Genomic DNA, 24,168 nt, shown 5'->3' on the forward strand with positions numbered 1-24,168 from the left:
TATCCTGGTATCAAGTTCAACCCATTCCAAGAGCGACTGGTACATGGGAAAGGCGATGGTGCAAGGTTGTGGCCAAAATTCCCACCACATTCAACAACAGAGTCCCAAACCATGCGAGATAATTTGTACTTATCTATACGTGCGTACAGGAGGAAGGATCGAGGGAGAACGATAAAAACGATACATATTGCATTTAAAGGTACCAACCCGCAAGGGATTACACACACCTGCATTTCAAGGATGGAAGATTAACAAGGAATCACAATAGGGGACGGGGGAGTTCACCATGTAATGGAAAGGGCAGCAGCCAGGTGGTTCAGCAGAGGAAAATTAAATTTAGATGGAACAACAAGTGGATAATTAAGGCAGACAAAAAATATATATTAAAAAATCCTCAACTTTAAATCAAGAAATCGGATAACCAATCATGGGCAAGAAAAACCCATCAATGCACCGAATCCAAAAATATAACCACAAAAACAAAAATTTGGACAAAAATAAATTAACCTTCTACAATTGGTTAAAACAACCGTTTAAACATGATATTGGATTTGAATGGCCAGAAGGGCAATTCACTCAAAACCACATCATATTGAACATGGCAGAACAAAATATTCCCAAGATTCAAAGCGTTCCTGCCAGCAGTGGATAAGGAGATAAACAGCCGACAAATAGTTGCAAACACTTAAACACAAAAAGGAACAAAGGTATTTACAAATTACATTCAATTGCATTATACGAGAGAAAAAAAAAAAAAAGTATTCCATCTGCAACTGGCCGATGAACAAATTCACCGTGAACCAGACAATTGTACGAGAGAGAGAGAGAATGGATGAGAGAGGAGAGCGAGAATGAGAGGAGAGAGAGAGGAGAGAGAGAGGAGAGAGAGAGGAGAGCGAGAATGAGAGAGAGAGAGGAGAGAGAGAGGAGAGCGAGAATGAGAGAGAGAGGAGAGCGAGAATGAGAGAGAGAGGAGAGCGAGAATGAGAGAGAGAGGAGAGAGTGAGAATGAGAGATAGGAGAGCGAGAATGAGAGAGGAGAGCGAGAAAGAGAGAGGAGAGCGAGAATGAGAGAGAGGAGAGCGAGAATGAGAGAGAGAGGAGAGCGAGAATGAGAGAGAGAGGAGAGCGAGAATGAGAGAGAGGAGAGCAAGAATGAGAGAGAGGAGAGCGAGAATGAGCGAGAATGAGAGAGAGAGAGGAGAGCGAGAATGAGAGAGAGAGAGGAGAGCGAGAATGAGAGAGAGGAGAGAGAGGGGAGAGCGAGAATGAGAGAGAGGAGAGCGAGAAAGAGAGAGAGAGGAGAGCGAGAATGAGAGAGAGGAGAGCGAGAATGAGAGAGAGGAGAGCAAGAATGAGAGAGAGGAGAGCGAGAATGAGAGAGAGGAGAGAGAGAGGAGAGCGAGAATGAGAGAGAGGAGAGCGAGAAAGAGAGAGAGAGGAGAGCGAGAATGAGAGAGAGGAGAGAGAGGAGAGCGAGAATGAGAGAGAGGAGAGCGAGAATGAGAGAGAGAGGAGAGCGAGAGGAGAGCGAGAATGAGAGAGAGGAGAGAGAGGAGAGCGAGAATGAGAGAGAGGAGAGCGAGAATGAGAAAGAGGAGAGAGAGGAGAGCGAGAATGAGAGAGAGAGGAGAGCGAGAATGAGAAAGAGGAGAGAGAGGAGAGCGAGAATGAGAGAGAGAGGAGAGAGAGAGGAGAGCGAGAATGAGAGAGAGAGAGGAGAGAGAGAGAGAGGAGAGAGATAGAGGAGAGCGAGAATGAGAGAGAGAGGAGAGCGAGAATGAGAGAGAGAGAGAGAGGAGAGCGAGAATGAGAGAGAGAGGAGAGAGAGAGAGAGGAGAGAGATAGAGGAGAGCGAGAATGAGAGAGAGGAGAGAATGAAGGCAACAAAGGTGTTTCAAAAAGAAAAAAAGGTACAAATGTTGTTCCAGGTATGTGATACGTGTGATGTTTAACTTCACATCAAGCAGGCGTGATTAGATGGATCAACTTCCTACAGGTGATGAACCTTCAATTCGAACCGTCCCACTCCCATAAATACCAGAAAATGGACATTCTGCTGCACCGTAGATCGAGCTCGGGTCTATAAAGGTCACGTGTGTACAAATCAGTCCAGGTTCATTCACTCAACCACAGCACAATAAGCTTCCACCACGGATTGCTGTTCCTCTGACTTATTGTCCGATTCCCCACCGAGAACCAAAACATCCAATACCTTATTTCGTTCACGCTTCCCGACAGCCACATGAGCCAGAGAGTTATTGGTTGCTTCCGCTGGTTTCTCAACCGCAGCTACCTCACTGTCAAGTGACTGCTCAACCTCCAGATGCGGTGGCTTCTCAGATGGCGGCTCTAACTTCGGACATGGCAGATTCCCAGACGGCTGCTCCACCTCTGGACGAGGCACCTTCTCAGATTGCTGCTCCACCTGCAGACACGGTGGCTTTTCAGGTGGCTGCTGTATCCCAGGACACGGTGGCTTCTCAGGTGGCTGCTCTACCCCAGGACACGGCGGCTCCTCAGGTGGCTGCTCTACCCCTGGACAAGGCACCTTCACAGACGGCTGCTCCACCTCTGGACGAGGCACCTTCCCAGGCGGCTGCTCCACCTCTGGACGAGGCACCTTCCCAGAAGGGTGCTCCACCTCTGGACGAGGCACCTTCCCAGACGGCTGCTCCACCTCTGGACGAGGCACCTTCCCAGACGGCTGCTCCACCTCTGGACGAGGCACCTTCCCAGACGGCTGCTCCACCTCTGGACGAGGCACCTTCACAGACGGCTGCTCCACCTCTGGACGAGGCACCTTCCCAGACGGCTGCTCCACCTCTGGACGAGGCACCTTCCCAGACGGCTGCTCCACATCTGGACGAGGCACCTTCCCAGACGGCTGCTCCACCTCTGGACGAGGCACCTTCCCAGACGGCTGCTCCACCTCTGGACGAGGCACCTTCACAGACGGCTGCTCCACCTCTGGACGAGGCACCTTCACAGACGGCTGCTCCACCTCTGGACGAGGCACCTTCCCAGACGGCTGCTCCACCTCTGGACGAGGCACCTTCCCAGACGGCCGCTCCACCTCTGGACGAGGCACCTTCCCAGATGGCTGCTCTACCCCAGGACACGGCAGCTTCTCAGGTGGCTGCTCCACCCCAGGACACGGCAGCTTCTCAGGTGGCTGCTCCACCCCAGGACACGGCAGCTTCTCAGGTGGCTGCTCCACCCCAGGACACGGCAGCTTCTCAGGTGGCTGCTCCACCCCAGGACACGGCAGCTTCTCAGGTGGCTGCTCCACCCCAGGACACGGCAGCTTCTCAGGTGGCTGCTCTACCCCAGGACACGGCGGCTTCTCAGGTGGCTGCTCTACCCCAGGACACGGCGGCTTCTCAGGTGGCTGCTCTACCCCAGGACACGGCGGCTTCTCAGGTGGCTGCTCCACCCCAGGACACGGTGGCTTCACACCAGGACATGGTGGCTTCTCAGGTGGCTGCTCCACCCCAGGACATGGTGGCTTCTCAGGTGGCTGCTCCACCCCAGGACATGGTGGCTTCTCAGGTGGCTGCTCCACCCCAGGACATGGTGGCTTCTCAGGTGGCTGCTCCACCCCAGGACATGGTGGCTTCTCAGGTAGCTGCTCCACCCCAGGACATGGTGGCTTCTCAGGTGGCTGCTCCACCCCAGGACATGGTGGCTTCTCAGGTGGCTGCGCTACCCCAGGACATGGCGGCCTCTCAGTCACCTCTACTTTGTCTTTCTCGTTGTTCACACTATCCGGTGTCACCACAGCAGTTTGACTTCTGTCAGCTTTGTAGTCCCCAGGTTGATCTGGCTTCATATCCTTCCGCTCACTCAACTTGTACTCCCTCCGTCTCCTGCTGAGGCGGCTGCCCATTATTGGAGGCTGGTAGAGGGAAGAGGGGGAAGAGGGGGGGGGGGGGGGGGAGGAAAAAAAATGAAATAAAAAGGTGGGAAAACAGACAGGATTATATTATCAAAAAATAATAATAATAATCCACATTTCCAAATACCACTATCCATAATCTGCCCTTCGCTCACAATTAACTTCATACCTCTGCACACATTCTCTTAACCTCCTTTCCAAGTAGTAATTGTTCAATTAAATGTACACCACCCTTGCGTACATAATAAATAGATATCCTCGGATTCAGGCTATGTCAGGGATAACTGTCGAGGCAGATAAGTTATCAGGGAAGAAAAGAAGAAAAAAAGGCTGTTGGGATATCAGGGAAGAACAGAGAAGAACAAGCAGGAGGTTTGTGTAATACGAGGCATAAGAATGAGCGAAATGATAACAAACACGTGCAGTACGTAACCGGTGAGGAAGAAGGGATCATCCCAAGCACACCAACTTATCATGTTCACCTTACCTCAGTATAAGCAGAAGCAGAGACCGTTGATGTCTCGAACAGCGAAGATCTTTGGTAGGAAACGAGGGTTTTGGGCATCCAAAGATTAAACGCCAAACCCAAGAAGATGTGAGCGAGGTTCAATATAACTGTGGCCGGTGAAGCCCGACCAACCAACAACCAATGGCTACCACCCTTTAAAACTACCACCAACCCCGCCCGCTCTTTTATATCGAACGAAATGGGCGGTCGAAAGATTTGAGGATCGCACCGCCCGACTTGCAATCCCCGCCCACTCTGTTTACTCCACCCACTCTGTTTACTCCGCCCACTTAATTTTCTCCTCCCACCAGTAATTATTTTCCCTATCCTCGTTCATCCCCGCCCACTTTTTCAACCCCTCCTCACCTAACTTTACCGCCTTTTTTCGACCCTGCACCACCTCTTTTCGCTCCGCCTCTCCTAAAAAGACCCGCCCCTTTCATGTGTGTTTTGACAGCACCCCCAATCAAACCGAGTCTGCACGTGCATCGACAATGGGGTAATTTGTACGAAGTTATTCTTTTAACTACTACCTGATCGCTGTGGGCCGGATCAGTAGGATGGGTCTGAGGGTAGGAGGAGCGATAGGAGCTAAGGAAAGTCTCAAGGTGGAGTACAGGAGGCTGAAGTCGAAAATGCCATCGTGTTTGCGTACGTAATACATAGATGGCCCCGACACATGCCTTCTTCCTTCCAAGATATATGAGGGTGGTGGGGGGCAGGGAGTTTGTTTAATTTCAGAGGTAATAACTTTCGTTGAGTTTTCTAGTCTGAGTTCCATTCGTCATCCAACAAAGAAAGCACTTGGTGCTTCGCAGGTAAGACTCCACCTGATCTCCCGTGCGCTGCTTTTTGCTGGTGGACATTGAAGATCCTACGGTGAAAAGGGTAGGCCATTGTGTGCCGAGCATGATTCTAAAAATTCCTTCCATATTGTAGAGAGGATCATCTCGTATCAGGAGCATGTCGCCATTCCAGATATGATGCTGCATACGAATGAGTGAACGAACGAATGAATGAATAATGGGCCTGTGCGTTAGTGCAGCGACAGCATAATATAGCCCAGCAGATATGTGAAAAAATTGTGCTTTTGGTGATACAAGCATGAAATTTTGAACACTGATAGAGCATACTACTAGGAAGATTTTTGGATATAGGGGCATTCAAACCTTTTCCTAGGGACAAAATGGCGGCCATTTTAAAAATGGCCGTTTACGGATAATAAGATACACAGTACCGATGTCTATAAAACTAGATTTACTTATTGCTCAAGCACACCTATGATGTTTTTTTCACGTAAACAGGTTGTAAGATCATAATTAAATGTCAACAAACTCACATAACATTTATTTGGTCCTTATTCTTTACAAAAATAATTACTTTTTGAGCTATTTTGAGCAAACTCCAGAAACACAATGGAAATGAAGTGAAAATGCCACATTAACGCTGTGGAAGTGACTTTCACTATAAAACAGTCTACAAAACAGTCTTCCACATGTTTGTGTATATGTAACAGGTGTGTTATTCCTCCTGTATACTATCGTGTGCACTCCCCTGCACAGTGACACAGAGCTGAGCACTGGAGTGCGGCCTTAACACACTTGCACTGTTTCCTGCAACCCTTCTTGCATCCACATCTAATCAATTGTCGGCATGCCTCAGTTGCCTCTGTGAGGGTTGTCCAATATATCCCCCAGCCGTTATTACTCTGTTTCCAACCCCATTCACTTGGCGATGGGAGCTCAGGTGCGCAAATCATCATCTGGCCCCAACAAAAGCCGGCTTGGTAGGCAGCTCTCTTGATGTGTTGTCTGAGGGCTTCTTGCGTTGGTGGGATAGCCTCTATTGATCTACCAGTCTGGGTGAAGAGATGCTTGCGGGCATCGTTAACATGTTCCTGGCTGCTTGTTCGATCGTAGAGCAGAACAACAAAACGCTCCAGTGGATCCATGTTGTCATTTGCAGTTGAAATGGTTGGTGTGGCAGCCAGTGCGCAGAAAGCTGAGGTGACCTCATCATAGGCTTTCCATGTTTCCCATGCTGTTTTCTTCCCCCTTCCGCCGAAGCAGGACACGGTGTCACACCCAGTGAAGGCGTGGAAGAATGGCAACCCTCGGCACTTGTTTGGTCCCAGTGCCACAGCCATCTCGTGAGCTGCCAAGTGCCTGAAATTCTTCCCTGTGCCAAAAGCAACCCAGAGTTCATCGATGTCAAGATATCCAGTTGCTGCCACTGCAAGGATCAAAACATCTGTGTCCACTGTGCGGATTGACACCTTGGTATAGCCCTGTCTGACTGCATCTTGGACATGGAGTAGTATCCTTGTATCTGCCTCCTCGTGACTACACGGGGAAAGACCAGTAACATCTCGTGGCTGTGTACAAAAAACTTCTTTGTGGTTTGTGGTGACGATTTGCTTGTCAGTCTCAATGTTTGCTATCCTCGTTGCTAGAAAGTCAAACAACTCCACCTTGTTCTCGTCTATGCGAAGGAAGGCCTGCCAGTTTCGAGGGATGGAACTAGATGGCTCAACTCGTCTCCTGGTGCCTTTACCCCTCGTCTTCCTGGTGTCGGCTTTCAAACTGTCTGGGAAATATTCATCCCAGATAATATCAACCCTGCTCTTATTTTGTATCTGAGATGTGATGTATGGCAAGAATACTAGTGATGCATACTCAGAGAAGGTCTTCGCATTACAAGGTGCCAGCATGTTCACGATGGCTGCTCCATCCAGGATCATGACTTCAACAGGGGGGCTTACATCATCATTTTCCCGTGAGGTGATCAGATCTTCTAAGCACCCAACCAGATCAGACTTGGTTCCAAGCCGGATTTTGCCCATTTGTGACAATGCAGGGGGACAAGCTTGGTTTTCATGTGCAAAGAATTCATCAAGATCTCCATTCCGTGTCTGGGATGCAATAAACAGCCTGGAGAACAGAACGCAGTCATTCTTCAGAGATACCACCTTCAACTCTGTTCTTGACTTCTCTCTGACTGGGGGTCGGCTGAAGAGAGGGAGATTTTCTTTTTATTGGGTCAGTGATAGGCTTTGTCTGATGTACAAGCCTCTCGTTCACATATGTGTCATACTGTTCTTTTCCCAGCTTCTCGATCTGGTAAAGGGTGTTGATGACTGCTGGGTCTGCCAGGTCTCTGCTGATCATAGAAGAGAGGCAGCAATGAAGTTAAGGCCACACTACACTCTGGTTCTTCTGGAATAGACTGCTTGCTGGCATGGTATCCAGCCCATGATACTGTCTCGTCTCCCTTAAGTGGTGTGTCAGATAGCACTGTCTTCTCCATCTGCTCCAGCCACCTGTCAAAATGCAAGATAATGAACACAATTAAGAACAAACAAGTCCACACAAGTTAACAAGTCTTGGTTATTTAGGTACACATATAACTGTCCACAGTTCAAACACAATAATCAGTTACCTGTACTCAATCTGCATTGCATCAGGGATGAGTTGGCAGTTGCTTTTGTTGGGACCCGCTAGCTTGGGTACAGGTGGGTCACATTTACCCAGAACAACAGGAGGTACGATGGTGTATGACTGTGGCAGGTGTGCATATGTTGTTGATGTGTCATCTGGGTTTACCCGTTGAACTCCACGGCTATCGCTATTTGGGTGCTGGAAAAGTGAAATGCCAGTGCCATGGAAGGAGTCGTGGGCACTTGTTGAACTGGGGTTATGATCAATGTTATCCACTGCCCCAGTTGTGAAGAGGTCACTTTTTAGCTCAGGGGGGCAAACTGTACCCTCATTTTGGAAGAAACGGCAGATTCTGTTCCCCAAGTCCGTGGAGATGCTAAGCACCCTGTCATAGGAGATCGAGAGACCCAGGTTGAACATAGTATCAACCAGGTCTCTTTTTCGAGTCTTTGTGTGGATAAGGGTGCCCAGGTACACAGGCAGGGGAGTCTCCCGATTGTGACTGTGCCTCGTGGACGTGGTAGTACTGCTACTCTCTCTGCGGCGTGAGTAACTGTTGAACATAAGGAGTTGTGAGATTGTGAGAGTAGGTGTTGATACCGACGAGTGGCTTGACTGCTCTTGGATGTTAGGACCATTCAAGATCATAGAAACTAGTGATACAAGCGAATTAGGTACCGAATGTTCTTGGCAGTGGGCTTCAAATGAACCACTAAATGTTGAGTTCATTTTCAACATGTCTCTACGAACTATATTTGCGGCTCTAGCAAGACAAACTCCATCACTGTCAGTGTCGTGATCACATGCCTTCTGAAGGGCTGAGCCAACATCCTGGTTGAAAGCAAGCAGAATATCTCGACCGGACATGTGCTCCTCTAGGTCTGGAAAATATGTCATGATTCGATCTTTGAGTTTGGTGGAGTGGACACGCCTGGTCAAGACTGTTCCAAGCTGTTCCAGCCTGGTGGTGTATAGTCTTGCTAGGTCTACCAGCTTGAACACTGGTGTCACAAGAGCATCTGTGCGGGCATCATCGATGTAGGACACTAGCTCTCCAAGTGCTATATCGTGATTGATATCATCTTGTTCATTCAGTGTTGTGCTTGTGGCCCTTGCTTTGTTATAAAGTGACACCAGACACTTCACGTGGTACTGTGCATCTTGTGCTACAAGGTCACCTGCACTCAGTTTAGCAAGAAGTGCCTGATCTCCTAGTTTCAGGGCAGCTGTCCTGACATGTTTATCGAGGTCGAAGGTGGAAGCTTTTCGCAGAGAATTAGTACCCGCTGGTTTGTCACAAAAGAAACACTTTTCAGGCTGTGGCTGTGTTGAACGGCAATCCTGACAGAAATGCCTTTGTTATATGTCTTGGCAAACATTTTATCAATTGTTGAAATTACATTCTGACATAGCAGCTGGTGTGATATTGGGACTCTCAAGCTGCTATTATCGCACTGTGAACTTTAACGTTGTGATTAAGTGCTTATAAACAGCAAAAGCAAGTGGAAAATAAATCATGGATGACATATTGATTATCATTTTATATATATATAAATAACCACATTTAGAGGCCATTTTTCACCGCAAAGCGGGGGTTGGCCTTTTTCGGGGACCGTGGTTGTTGTTGTTTTTCGGTCCCCTTTTTGAAGCAATGTTTTACGGCCGGATGCCCTTCCTGACGCCAACCCTGTTTGTCGCCTTTTTACGACACACAGGGAATTACCAGTGAACTGGTACTCAATTTGCCGACCTCGGAAGGATGACAGGCTGAGTCAACCCCTCTGGCGTTAATTCAGCAATCGACCGGGATTCAAACCCAGGATCCTGGGATCCTAAGCTGGCACCCTAGTGGTACTGTGCATCTTGTGCTATAAGGTCACCTGCACTCAGTTTAGCAAGAAGTGCCTGATCTCCTAGTTTCAGGGCAGCTGTCCTGACATGTTTATCGAGGTCGAAGGTGGAAGCTTTTCGCAGAGAATTAGTACCCGCTGGTTTGTCACAAAAGAAACACTTTTCAGGCTGTGGCTGTGTGTGGTCTACATGTACTCTGTGACGGGTGTACTTTCTTGAGACACTTGCGGTTTCTTCACTAGACGTTTCTCTTTTTTGTGCCCGATGCAGTTCAGTTTTGTTGTATTTCAGTCTGCATGAATCATGCCACTTAGCCTTGTGGCTCTGGAAGGTTGACTGGATACCTTCACCATCGTCCAGGCGGGACAGTTCTAGAGATTTTGGCAGGCAGCCCATCTGGCTGAAGGTGAGGAGATAATCTGCAAGAGTTTGGTATCCGGACCCTGTGGTTCGCTTGGAATCAGCTGGACAGGCAAGGGCCTCATCGGTGACCTCCTGACATAACACACACTTCTCCCAATCTGTCAGATAAGGCATGTTTGTTCCAGATGTACTAGGGCTTTGGGGGTCTAATAGCTTGAAATTTTTGTTGGCCATTGTCAATTAAGCATTATCCACCACCACCATCCAATCAATATACAAATTGGGAACCAAATCTAGGTAGCTACTACAGTCAATGAGCGAAGGTGCAGTGCAGTCGAGTTATCATCTGAAAAAGAAATACATACATTATTATCATAAATATAGTAATTCGCTTTCGTAACTTTTCACTAGCCTTGCATTGTTCCTTATAGTCACCTAGTCTATGATAGGAAAGTTCATAAAGCTACATCAAAGTTGTTCATATAAAGGTATTGAACCAAAATTACACCCAGGAGAAATCAGATAGTCATGCAAAGTTAAATAATTAAACCGCTAGACCAGTCCTGTCTATTGCAATGGTAAACCATTTGTTCTGCCCCTTATAGGCCACCGTAGATTCCAATTTTGAACCCAGTATGAAGGTATTGCATAGCATGTACATGACAATTTATAATATGCTCATTACATTGTGTTTCAATAGCAGCACAAATGACAAGTCTGAAATAATAGGTAAATATGTCCTTCTTAGCCGCCATTTTGGGCCAAGGAGAAATCTGGAATGCCCCTACATCCAAATTTCACTGTAAGGGTATGCCCTAACTGTGTGCCAAGTTTCATGCTTGTATCATCAAAGGCACAATTCTACCACAATTCTTCACATATCTGCCGGACTAATAGGAGTGCACGCTGTGTGTGATTTATGAAGGATGTCATTCATTCATTCATTTATTCATTCATTTTGAAATCGTCTTGCTGTCGCCATGTGATGTAAATCTTTGTCCTCTCGTCCAAGTGTTTCCATCTTTTGTCTTTTCTCCCCGAATAGAGCTCTATTGTTCTTGGGTGGTCTTCCTGATGAAAAATGATGTTCTGCGGAAACAGTTTTCCTCCCAAGGATGAAGGATTACATTTTGTGGTTTGCATTTGCCTTCACGGTGGTAGCTAGGTAATCTGTCATTTGTTCAGGGTACCTGCTATAGCCAGCCTACTACCTTTCATCCCGACCTATTTATTGGGTTTAGAGCCTGAGCCTCGAAAAGTGCAAAATTTAAACCGCACTTCCGTTTATTTCAAATTGAAAGACTAGTGACGTCACACCTCCAACTTGGGGGGGGGGGGGGGGGTTGTGTTTCGCCCCAAGCGAGTTTCAAAGCATCCCAGGTGGGTTCGGCGAGTCAGAGTACAAGCTCGTGTTTAATTGAACCAGGACTTCGACTGTGTTTCCACTGTTAATATGTACCAGGTGGTGGTTTCCTTTAGTTATCTTGGCATTGTTAAAATATTTTTGTGAAAACTCATTCTGCCTCTTTGCTTCGCTCATTCGTCCAAGCCTTTGGAGCTCCTCTGGCCACCATTGCCCAATGACTTGCCTTTAAAAATCCCACAATGTCTCATCAATGTTGTTCCAGCCATTCTTGATGCTCTACTCATTTTATCCTTGTGTATAAATCACTGATTGTATTTCAAAAAACGAAAAGCTACATAAAACAATATGTTAATTAGAATGATCGATTGATTAATTACATCAGCTGAAGGCAAAAAATATATATTTAAAAGGAGGAAAAAAAAGAGAATCGAAGCGAACAAGGAGCATGGTTGAAAAGATCCATCTTACTATAATTCACCAAATGTCCGTCTGTCTGTCCGTCCGTTCCCAGGTACCGCAAAAACGGCTGAACCGATCGCAACGAAATTTTGGGTGGGTAATCCTGGGACCCCCTGGAGTAAAATAGGCTATATTGTTTTTGCAATTTTCCAATTTTTCCAAACTATCTATATAATAATTTCCAAACTATGCAATTTTCCAGTCTCACTATTTGCCATGATCTTTCCTGGGAAAACCACATTTCAAATCTGGCCTCCAAAGCCAGTCGCCGACTGGGCATCCTCCGTCGTGCGAAGTCCTTCCTTGGCACACCTGAGCTCCTCACCACATACAAGGCTTTCATCCGCAGCTCTATGGAATACTGCTCTCCCCTCTGGTCTGGTGCTCCTGCCTCACACCTAGCCCGTCTTCACGCTGTTGAAACCAAAGCGTTCAGAATCATTGGAATCTCCCGCGATGAAGCTAACTCCAAGGGCCTTTCACTCACTCACCGCAGGCAGGTTGGTGGTCTTTCCGTCTTCTACCGACTCCTCTCTCGCCTTGCCCCCCCCAGCCCTCTCTGGGCTCTGTCCCCCAAATATTCCTACAGGTCACACAAGATCTGCCTGCAACCCTCTTATGGTTAAACTGCCAAAATCAAGACTTTCTGCTCACCTTCACTCCTTCATTCCTCTTTTCTCCCGCCTCTGGAACAAACTCCCTCACTCTCTTCAATCCCACTGCACCCTCCAGGTCTTTAAAACAGCTGTTCACCACCATCTCTTATCCTCCCCCATCAAAAACCTTGATCTTTTCTACCCCCGCTAATTTCGGTCCCCTTGTGTTTTATACCTCTCCCCCCCCCCCCCGCCCTCCCTCTCCCACGCCTCCTGCCCCCAAGCCCTCTCCCTCCCACACTTCTCCCTGCTCTCAAATGTTGTGGTTGTGTGCTTCCCCTTCTCTCCCCATCTTGTCTTCCGCTCCCTCTTTTTGTGTGTTTTGTTTGTCTGGTTGATTTGTTTGTGAAATAAATGTTAGCTCTTTCACGAGCCTCGATTCAGTATACAAAAAAAATAATAATAATAATAATAAATAAAAATAATAATAATAATAATAATAGCGTAAGGACTCGACTTTGTTATCCCTTTTACGCCGCACCCAGTGACCCGATGCCCACGGCACTAATGGATTTACGATCTACGAACCACGCTCTTTGTTTATCACGTACAGCCATACTCGAAAAATCTGAATTAGCCGACGTTGGGGCCCAAAAGCATCCGATTAACTGCCGATACGACGCCATCTTATTGGCGTCTGCTGGGTGAAGGCGAAGCAAGCCGTCCGCTGATTGGACAGTCGAAGGCGACAGCAAGCCGTCCACTGAGTGGACAATCCAGAGCATGCACTTGTGCCGGTGTCGTCGATCGTGGTGTACGCTAACCTCATCAGGTGGGTTTACCATAATTTCTTCCATATACTGTGATTACAACGAAGTGAAACCGATCAGCAGCCCATCAGTATCATATAAAGCAATAAATACCAAGGCTTCAGCTTCTGAAAGCTTAAAACAAAGTGTACTTCGCCACTGTTCCTTTCCATTGACACATACCACTGCGCCAGTGTGGCCGGAGTGGTGCTATGCCGATTCCTATTACGAATCCATTCATTTTTCAAAAGTATATCGTAGCGTTGTCATTTAAGTAGATTGCAATAAATACGTTGTTCATATACGCACTCTTCATTCTCATCTTTCTTCCTAACTCTTACTCGGACAAGCAAATCCCCTATGCCATCCATAATGGTACACTCTATCCATACACCACATCCTCCCTTCCGTGGATGTTCCACGGGTTTCGGCTGGTGGAATAATATTTACCGATATGAACAGCGATGTGGCTTTTATTGAAATTCTACAAATACTGTTTAGATTTTGATGATTTGCGTGTGATGTGATTTCACGGATGTTTATATAAATCGTTTAAAATACAGAAAAGCCTTCAATTTCTGATATTTTGCCTTTTAATTTAGGCCTCCCAATTGAAGCCCCGCCCTTAGGGCGGGTACCGTTGCCAATTACATCAAATGTGAGAATGGTGTCCACAATCAGTTGGAACACTTGGGGTAAATCATCAAATCTTCTTCTTTCGAATGGAGCACGAGGATACGGGGTAACATAATTGGCTGATGCAATGCCCTCTAAGTTAGGGCAGGAATTTGGAAATTGTTCATCGTGCTGGCGACAACTCACCTACTCTTCGAGAAGGACACCATGTGATCTTTAAAGGGCACCAACTAATGCCGCCAGACGGGACGCCCAGTTCAACGTCTATCCGAGGGACAGCACGCATTGATGTGTATGGCAGTTTATACCTGGGTCAGGATTAAAATCCAGGCTAAACGGCTGAGAGCTGAGTGTGCGTACCTCGATGCCATCGTGCCAGCCCACGTGATCAAATAACCTCCGATTAGAACAAGCAAGTTCTACGCAGGATGACCGGAACCCCAAAAGACCCTGGTGGCACAGAAATCAATTTAAACGATATTCATCATATTTGTTCGCAAAATACTACAGAAGCAAAACGATTTGACAAATTTTTATTCATTTGCACGAAACAAATGGAAAAGCGTTAAATTCGAATGAAACATACAATGACGACCTCAAAACGGGAATTCACGTGGAGCCAAATGAAAAGAAGCAAAAAAAATCTCGAACATGGTACAAATGTTGGTCCAGGTGTGTCGAATTAAAATTCACATCAAGCAGGTGCGATTCGATGGATCAAACCTTAAATTTGAACCCTCCAGTCAAATTGACTTTCTACTGCCCGGTAGATAGAGCTCAGGTAGATAACGGTCGCGTGTGCACAAACCATTCCAGGTTCATTCACTCACAACCACAGTTTGAACCACCACAACGACTGCCAGATCATAAACTTTCACCACAGATTGCTGTTCCTCTGACTTGCTGTCCGAATTCCCCACCGAGAACCAAAACATTCAGGTCCTCATTTGCTTTAGTTCACCAAAGCCAGAGCAGGAATGTTATTGGTAGCTTTTGCTGCCTCATCTACAGTCACCTCGTTAACAACCAGCTGAACCTTTGTCTCACTAGCAACTGGCTGCTCTACCTCTAGACATGGTGATTCATCAGATGTCTGCTTTACCTCTGGACGTGGTGGTTCATCAGATGTCTGCTTTACCTCTGGACGTGGTGGTTCATCAGATGTCTGCTTTACCTCTGGACGTGGTGGTTCATCAGATGTCTGCTTTACCTCTGGACGTGGTGGTTCATCAGATGTCTGCTTTACCTCTGGACGTGGTGGTTCATCAGATGTCTGCTTTACCTCTGGACGTGGTGGTTCATCAGATGTCTGCTTTACCTCTGGACGTGGTGGTTCATCAGATGTCTGCTTTACCTCTGGACGTGGTGGTTCATCAGATGTCTGCTTTACCTCTGGACGTGGTGGTTCATCAGATGTCCGCTCTACGACCTCTGAGGATGGTGGTTCATCAGATAGCTGCTCTACTTCTGGACATGGTGATTTGCCAGTTGGCTGCTTTTTGTCTGCCATTTCGTCTTTGTCCATACCATCTGGTGTCACCATAGCAGTTTGATTTGTGTCAGCTTTGTAGTCACCATGCTGTTCCGGTTCCACATCCTTCTGGTCACTCAAATTGTACTCCCTCCGTTTCTTGCTGAGGTGACTGCCCATTATTGGAAGGCTGGTAGAGTGAAGGGAAATGGGGGCGTGGGGAGGGAGAGAAAAAAAAAAAAAGACTTCAAAATTCGTATCAACCAAGGTAAAGGTTTTTCGGGCAATTTAGAAAACTAGAGCAATGCGACTATGTCACCAATATGCCTCCATGTAGTCCCTGCCCATGACAATGGGTCGATGCCCTCGTTCACTGTCCTAAAAATAAACAAGTTTAATTTAAATCCCTTCCGCTGTTTTCAAGTATCACATTTTTAACCAGACAGGACAGGTTTCACATGGATCGGTGAGAAGCCGTTTCGGAGAAGGGATTTATTTTTATTTTCAAAAATATCGGCTTTCAAGCTAATATGCCATCAAACTATGTGGCACATGAGATCAAAAATGTACACTCTGCAATGTCTGCATATGTATGGGTAGGGGATCACGTTTGTGAAGTTTCGTGTTGATCAGAAAAGGTATGTTTTTCTATCCAAGATGGCTGCCAAACCACGTGACCTGCATCATTTTCAAACTACAGACTTGGCATTTAATATGGAATATTTTTTTTGTGGGGGTGAACTTACTTTTCAAGATGACTTCGAACCAAAAGTTCATTGGAATTATGTTGAAATTATTCTAGATTTTGTTAATGTGACCTTTAAAAGAAACAAAAACCACATTTGACATTTCGAAGCAAATAAATTGATCCTTGAAAGTGATGTAAACTGATATCGAACTCAATTCACGGACAGTACTGTGTTAAACTTCTGTACGTTTTCCAGAAGTATCTCTATTTTGCACATTAGCCAAATTATTTTTCAACAAAAACAAAAGCTAAATTATGACTGGGATTACGGACAGTAAAATTACAGTTCAATACTTCATGTAACCCCCACGAGCATTCAGGAGAGCACGTACACGTCGAGGCATGCTGTTCACGAGATTTGCCAAGGTTTGGACAGGAATCGCTTGCCATGCAGTGACAATAGCCTGCTGCAATTCACGCACAGAGGTAGGCTGCTGGTCCAAGTTGTCAATTTGACGTGTTAATTCTGCCCACAAGTTCTCTATCGGATTCATATCCAGGGACATGGCAGGCCACTCCATATGCTCTACACCACGGTCAGCAAGAAAGAGTTGGATCATGCGAGCACGATGAGGCCGTGCATTGTCATCTTGGAAGACAGAGTTTCCTCGAAAGGTTGCACGAGCAAATGGAAGCAATGTTTCTTCCAGAATGACCCTGTACTTGAACTGGTTCAGGTTTCCATTCAGAACAACCAGGTTAGTTTTGCCCCCTGCATGAAAAGCAGCCCAAACGGTCACCCCACCACCTCCAGCTTGGACTCTTGGCACTATACAATCTTTGTTGTAGGCTTCATACACTTTTCTGCGCACTCGGACGCGGCCATCTTGACGATAGACCAGAAATCTAGACTCGTCACTGAAGGTCACGTGATTCCATTGTCCTGGCTGCCATTGACGGTGCTCTCTGGCCCACTGCAATCGGCGCTGCCTGTGTTGTCTGGTCAGGCGTGGCTTTCTCAGGGGACGCCTGGCACGATAGCCTGCTTGAACCAGTCGTTGGTTGACTAGCCTTCTGGATACAGGCACATTTGTCAGTTGCTGCCACTCAGCCCTCAGCCGATTAGCTGACTTGGTACGGCCATTGCGGACTAACCGGTGCAGCTGGCGATCATCTCTCCTTGTGGTTCTGCGTGGACGTCCTGGCCTCGGTATTGGAGTAGGGACACCCCTCTGAGCATTTCGTTTCAGGATCTTTGACACCTGACCTTGAGTGATGCCATACTGCCGAGCAATAGCATGCTGTTGCATGCCGGAATTTCGTAAAGCCACCACTCCATGACAAACAGCATTGTCGAGTTGACGGACCATCTCCAGAGGAAGCGGCAATAACTTTTGTAGACGTGCAGCAGTTGTTTTCCACCAATACAGAACACAACAACCCTTATATACCCGATTGTGAAGCCAATCGTCAAATGTACCTGTCCTTACATTTTGTCACGCCACCTGTGATATCATCCTGTTATTGACTTCTTGCTGCGAAAGACAATCAGTGACATGGTTCTTTCAACAAAGACATCACCAAAGGGTAAAATAAACTCCCCAGATTGATATACTGAGTTCAGAAAGTAAACCCGTCAAGAAAAAATATATATTCCATATTAAATGCCAAGTCTGTATATGCAACAATGGTGTTGGATGACATTTGTAAAATTTCTAATCAATAGGGTTAGCGGTTTCAGAGATAGAATTATTTAATATTTTCCTTCAATCCAATATGGCTGCTACACCATGTGGACAATGGCATTTTTGTGATCAACTTTTAATTGCCATGCCTAGTCAATGACATGTAAAGTTTCGAGTCAATCGATTCGGTGGTTTGGGAGAAGATGTTTTAGGTTAAATCCAATGTGGCTGCCAAACTTCTTTTTTTTTCTCCCCCATTTCCCCAGATAGATTGTCAAATTTCAACTCGTTATTTTATCGTCCATGCGTTATTGTTTTGATTATAGTTACTTTTGGTTTGAATTTCCTGTAACTTGTAATTATTTAATCGTGTTCTGCTCCTCGTGTGCGGCCTTGTAGTTGTACCCCCGTCGGTGTTTGTTATCTTAATCGTGTTTTGCTTTGCTCTTAGTTTTTTTCCCTTCTACCCCGAACATAATACTCTGTCTAACGTTCTAAATCCCCACCTCCCCCCGCCCCCACCCCCAAAAACCAAACAAACAAACAAAAAAACCAAAAACATTTATTTTCCTTTCTCCACGTGTACTGTTGACTCATCCTGTATTTTCTGTCCAGGTGTGCTGTTCACCCCGCCCCCATTAACTCCTTGCCATCCACCGTTTGCCCTTCACGTGACTCGTGGTGGTCCCTCTCGGCTCTCCCCCCGTTGGTATTTTTGTGCACATAAGATTGTTCACGGTTCTGTTTAAATATTATTTAAATATGTAAAACCTTTCCCCTTCAGTGTTTTACTCAGTGGTATTTTACAACACGCTGTTTTTCTTCCTATTTAAAAGGCTTTTCTCAATTTCCTCTCCAACTCATTCCACCTCAAAAAAAAGAAATTCAATATCTTATACGTCTCCCTCACTACATGGTCTAAATTCACATTCATTCCATCCCTCCTCCATCATTCTGAACCGGATTGCTAACTTGAAAATCACAACAAACCCAATTTGTTTTCAATGTTCGTCTTTCATTAATCATCCACTTTCTAAACTCCCCTCTTGCCCCTCCCATCCAAATCCCTCCCCTTGCCCCTACACTCCTAAACTCCCCCCTTGCCCTGCCACTCTTAAACTCCCCCCTACCCCTCCACTCCTGAACTCCCCCCTTGCCCTTCCACTCCTGAACTCCCCCCTCACTCCTCCCCTTCAAAACTCCCCCCCAACCCCTCCCATTCAAATCTCCCCCCATACCATTCCTCTCCAATTCTCCCTCCTCTCCCCTCCTCCTCAAAGCTGCCTCCTCCCCACTTCGTCTCCCTTCTATCTCATACCTCCACCCCCCCCCAACCTTCTTCTTTCCTCTGCCCCCCCTCAAACAACCCCTCACTGTGCCTCATCCCTTCACCTTCAAACCTTTCATCCTCCTCATCCTTCCCTTTCTTGGAACTCTTCTGCAATCGCTGACACACTAACAACTGCTCTCCCTACCTCCCCCTCTCATCCTTCATCTTCTCCTACTCCTCCCCTCCCCTGTCCTGTACCCGATGCTCCCCCTCTCTCTTCATTAACGGTATGGACCTCAAACATCCGGGGCCTTCGCTCAAACCTGACTGATCTCTCCATACAGGTTGCTTCTGACAATCCAGACTTGATCTGCTTAACAGAGACTTTCCTCCTTCAAGATGTCTCTGATTCCTTAATATCTCTTCCTGGTTACTCCCTCCTCCGGTATGATAGACCTGAGCCTCGGCCTGGTGGTGGGGTGGCTATCTTTATCAAAAACTCTTCCTCACTCTCCTTGCACTGCCCTCTCTCCTCCTCACCCCCAGGAGTACCTCTGGCTACGGCTTCCTCTCCGCTCCCACCTTTTGTTCATATGTGTTCTGTACCGTCCCCCAAACAGTGATGACTCCATCTACATTTCACTGTCTGACAACATGGACCAACTTCTATCCACTCATCCCAACTCTCTCTTCCTCATATGTGGTGACTTCAATTGTCATCATGCCACCTGGTTGGGTGTGGGTTCCTCTCTCACCAGTCATGGCACCTCAGCAAAGGACTTCTGTGACTCACTGGGATTGACACAATCTGTCAATTTCCCGACCCGGATCTCAGCCAATGGAGTATCTTCTCTTCTAGACTTGGTTATGACTAACTTCCCTGCTAATGTCTGCTGCTCTTCTTCTGCTCCAATCGGTTCTTCTGATCATGTGCTTGTCAAAGTGGACATCTCTCTGGCCATTCTCAGAGAGCCTCCTCAGCGTCGACGAGTCTGGCATTTCACTCAGGCCGACTGGGACGGTCTTCAAGCAGCCATCAATCGTCTGGATTGGTCTCCCATCTCCACTGCCTCTGACATCAATTCTTCCTGGGAATTCTTCCAAAGCAAACTGATCTCTCTCATGCACAGATTTATCCCATCTCGCCTTCAGTTGTCTTACCCTTCCTCCCGTCCATGGTACACTGAATCTTGTGGTGAGGCAGTTGCCCTGAAACAACTTGCCTTTGCCTCTTGGAAGGCTAATCCAACTGAAGGAAATCTCAGTTCCTTCCACCAAGCTCGGAACAAGTGTGTGTCTACCCTCAGGAGTGCCAGGAAGCACTATCTCTCCTCACTCAAGAATGAACTCTCAAACTTGTCTCCTTCCTCCCAATCCTGGTGGCGTCTGGTCAAATCCGTTTCTGGTGTTTGTTCCCCCTCCATCCCCTCCCTTACCTCAAATGGCCACACAGTTGACATCGCACGTGAAAGCCGAATGCCTCAACTCTGTGTTTGCCTCAAAATCCTTAGTCCCAAACCCATCTCTCTCTGTTCCCACCTTTCCCAGTCGAACCAAACTGCTCCTGGACTCTGTGACCTTCTCTCCTGACAAGGTGGAGGAGTTTTTGTCAAACCTCGACTCCGATTCTGCAACTGGACCAGATGGCATCAGCCCACGGGTCCTAAAATCCTGCTCTGCCGCTCTATCTCACCCTCTCTCTGTTCTTTTCACCCTATCTTTTGCTCAAGGTCATCTGCCAGCATCCTGGAAATCAGCAAACATTACCGCTTTACACAAAAAAGGTGCAAAAACAGATCCTTGCAACTACAGACCAATCAGCCTGCTCCCAATTATCAGCAAAGTCATGGAATCCATCATTGCTTCGGATATGAAATCTTTCCTCTTCTCCAATGGCTTGATCTCTGATCATCAATTTGGTTTCAGACCAGGTCACTCTACTCTGGACATGCTGCTTCTGCTGTCTCAACAATGGATGGAGGTCCTCAATGCCAAACAGGAAATCAGAGCTGTCTCCCTTGACATATCAAGGGCCTTTGATACGGTCTGGCACCCAGCTCTGCTCACCAAACTCTCCTCCTATGGTATCCATGGAAATCTCCATGCATGGCTTGCGGACTTCCTCTCTGGTCGTAGTCAACGTGTGGCCCTGAATGGATTTCTCTCATCTCCCCCTTCCCGTTCAGGCTGGAGTTCCCCAAGGCAGTGTGCTGGGCCCTGTGCTTTTTCTGGTCTTTATCAATGATCTCTCCGACTCTCTGGAAAATCCTCTGTATCTCTTTGCTGATGACTCCACTCTCTGCCGCTCCATTCCTCTTCCCTCAGATCGGCAGTCTGCAGCCTCCTCACTCTCTGAAGACCTGGACAAAATCACAGACTGGTCAAACATGTGGCACATGTCTTTCAATCCTGACAAATCTCACACTCTTACTATGTCTCTCCGAAAAGATCGACTGGACAACCCTCCCATCTACTTTCTCAACAATCCTCTCCAAGAAGTTCTGTCGCTCAAGCTTTTGGGTCTCACCATCTGCCATGATCTTTCTTGGGAAAACCACATTTCCAAGCTCCCGCCGACTGGGCATCCTCAGTCATGCGAAGTCCTTCCTAGGCACACCTGAGCTCCTCACCACATACAAGGCTTTCATCCGCAGCTCAATGGAATACTGTTCTCCCCTATGGGCTGGTGCTCCTGCCTCACACCTGGCTTGGCTTCACGCTGTTGAATCCAAAGCTTTCAGAATCATTGGAATCTCCCGTGATGAAGCTATCTCTGAGGGCCTTTCACTCACTCACCGCAGGCAGGTAGGTGGTCTTTCTGTCTTCTACCGACTCCTCTCCGGCCTTGCTCCCCCAGCTCTCTCTGTGCTCTGTCCCCCAAATATTCCTACAGGTCGCACAAGATCTGCCAGCCACCCTCTGATGGTTAAACTGCCGAAATCTCGGCTCTCTGCTCACCTTCACTCTTTCATTCCTCTTTTCTCCCGCCTCTGGAACAAACTCCCATACTCACTTCAGTCACACTCCTCCCTCCAGGTCTTCAAAACAGCTGTTCACCACCATCTCTTATCTTCCCCCACCCAAAACCTTGATCTTTTCTACCCCCACTAATTCACCCCAGATCCACGTTGTTTGAAATTCCAACTTCTTTCCTGGAAGTCTTGGCAGTGTCCATACGTTTTATACCTCTCCCACCCCCCCCCCCCCCTTCCCATGCCTTCCCCCCAAAGCCCTCTCCCTCCCACAGTTCTCTCGATGTCTCCATGTTTCTCGGTCCCTGCTCTCAAATGTTGTGTTTGTGTCCTTCCCCCTCTCTCCCCATCTTGTCTACCGCTCCCGATGTTATTTGTTTTGTGTGTCTGTTTGTCTCTGTGTGATTAATGTTCGCTCTTTCACGAGCCTCGATCTTGTATACAAAAAAAAAAAAAAAAAAAAAAAAAAAAAAAAACATGTTACCTATGATGTCCTAAATTTAATATTTCAATACAAATGGGTCATATATCATGTGCATGCAATTTCAGATTTTTAGGATAAGGCATTCAATTCAAACATTTATGGCTGGTGTACCACTTCACCAATTATGTCATCATTATCATGCTTTTGTTCCCCATTGGGAGTACTTGACAATGTGCCAAGTTTCAAATTTTTCCATTGAGTGATTTCCAAGAAATATATATATATATTTTTTTTTGCGTTTAATTCAAGATGGCTGCCATACCATGTGACCTGTGCCATAACAATTATCATAAATTAAAACATTCTGCATGGGTGTCGGCTCCTAGCCTGAAAGTTTTGTCTCAATCGGACATGTGGTTGCTGAGAAAAACAACGTTTAGCCTGTACGGACAGATGTACAACCCGAAAACATCATGCCTCTGGTCACGGTTGGGGGCGAAGGCATTAAAAAAAAAAAAATTATATATATATATATATATATTTATTTATTTATTTTTTTATATTAAAAAATATATATGAAAATTTATATAATTTTTTATTTTATATATACACTACTCACAAGTTAGGGATATTGGCAGGTTCTTCGGTGTGGTTGATTTTGTGTATTATTTATATTGAAAAAAGTTGTTGGTCCTAATTTTATGGTTATTGTGTGAAAAAAAAACAGCATTCTTGATTTCAATATCCTAGCCCTAACCCTTGTAAAAAAATTAATAAACCCACTCCCACAATATCCCTAACTTATTGTGAGTAGTGTGTATATGTATAATTATTTTTTTTCATATATATATATATATATATATATTTCTTTTAATATATATATATATATATATATATATATATAAATAAATAAAAAATTGGAGTTTTTCGTCAACCACCCCTACTACCCCACTCTATACTCCCGCACCTCTTCCTTTTCATTTTTTTTTTTTTTTTTTTTTTTTTTTTTCAGCAAAAACACTTTGTAGCAATTTGTTTCAGGTAAACCGCCACACCCAATTGCCAACAAAGACCCCACAACAATGTATGGATCTACAACCACATCTCCAACACATGCACCCACCCTACACTCACCAACAACAACCCAACCAAAACGACCCTATCCCCATTATACCCTCAACCCACCCAACCACCACACCAATCAATATCAACAACTAGACTAGACATACAAGTCATCAAACCAGACCTCCACCTTACTCCATATCCACAACCCATCACCATCTCCCCAACCACGGTCCCAATCCGCATGACCAAGCAGATAAATAAATGCAACTTCGCCTCAAGCTACCACTCAGGGATTGGAGTAAACAACGGGTAGGTAGGGTGGGGTGAGGTAGAAAAATGAGAAAAATTATATAACCGAGACACAAAGAATAAGCGCGAGGCAAACCTACCACTGTCAGCAGCACGTTTACCTACCTTGGTCTTGGTCCAAAGGTGGTTAACAGCGATCCGAGATACCTGGTACAGTGAGGTCGACGTACGTAAAGATCCGAGCGAAATATAACCGTAGCCTCTGCAAACAACCGAGAGAAAACACACGCCGCAAGGCTCAAGTGAAACCTAATCATAAAATACCCCGCTCGGCCTTTTATATCGGTCAGTCGAGAGCCGCGAGTCATACTCATACCGCCCTGCTGTCTAACTCCGCCCACACTCGTTTGCTCCACCCACC

At 46.4% G+C, this 24,168-nt stretch overlaps 2 protein-coding genes across 2 annotated transcripts; both read right to left on the reverse strand.

Annotated features, from left to right (window-relative positions):
• Positions 1 to 1,289: 1,289 nt before the first annotated feature.
• Positions 1,290 to 4,618, reverse strand: LOC137434882 (uncharacterized). Its single transcript, XM_068128058.2, has 2 exons — positions 4,386 to 4,618; positions 1,290 to 3,898 (listed from the first exon to the last, which is right to left on the reverse strand). Exons 1-2 carry the CDS (start codon positions 4,461 to 4,463, stop codon positions 2,123 to 2,125), a joined length of 1,854 nt encoding a protein of 617 aa, XP_067984159.2. The 5' UTR covers positions 4,464 to 4,618; the 3' UTR covers positions 1,290 to 2,122.
• Positions 4,619 to 14,440: 9,822 nt separating this feature from the next.
• LOC137434883 (uncharacterized) lies at positions 14,441 to 24,168 on the reverse strand. Its single transcript, XM_068128061.2, has 3 exons — positions 24,124 to 24,168; positions 23,913 to 24,009; positions 14,441 to 15,584 (listed from the first exon to the last, which is right to left on the reverse strand). Exon 3 carries the CDS (start codon positions 15,572 to 15,574, stop codon positions 14,876 to 14,878), a length of 699 nt encoding a protein of 232 aa, XP_067984162.2. The 5' UTR covers positions 15,575 to 15,584; positions 23,913 to 24,009; positions 24,124 to 24,168; the 3' UTR covers positions 14,441 to 14,875.

The sequence above is a fragment of the Myxine glutinosa genome, chromosome 9 (genome assembly GCF_964187855.1).
Source record: "Myxine glutinosa chromosome 9, kmMyxGlut1.1, whole genome shotgun sequence".
Taxonomy (NCBI): domain Eukaryota; kingdom Metazoa; phylum Chordata; class Myxini; order Myxiniformes; family Myxinidae; genus Myxine; species Myxine glutinosa.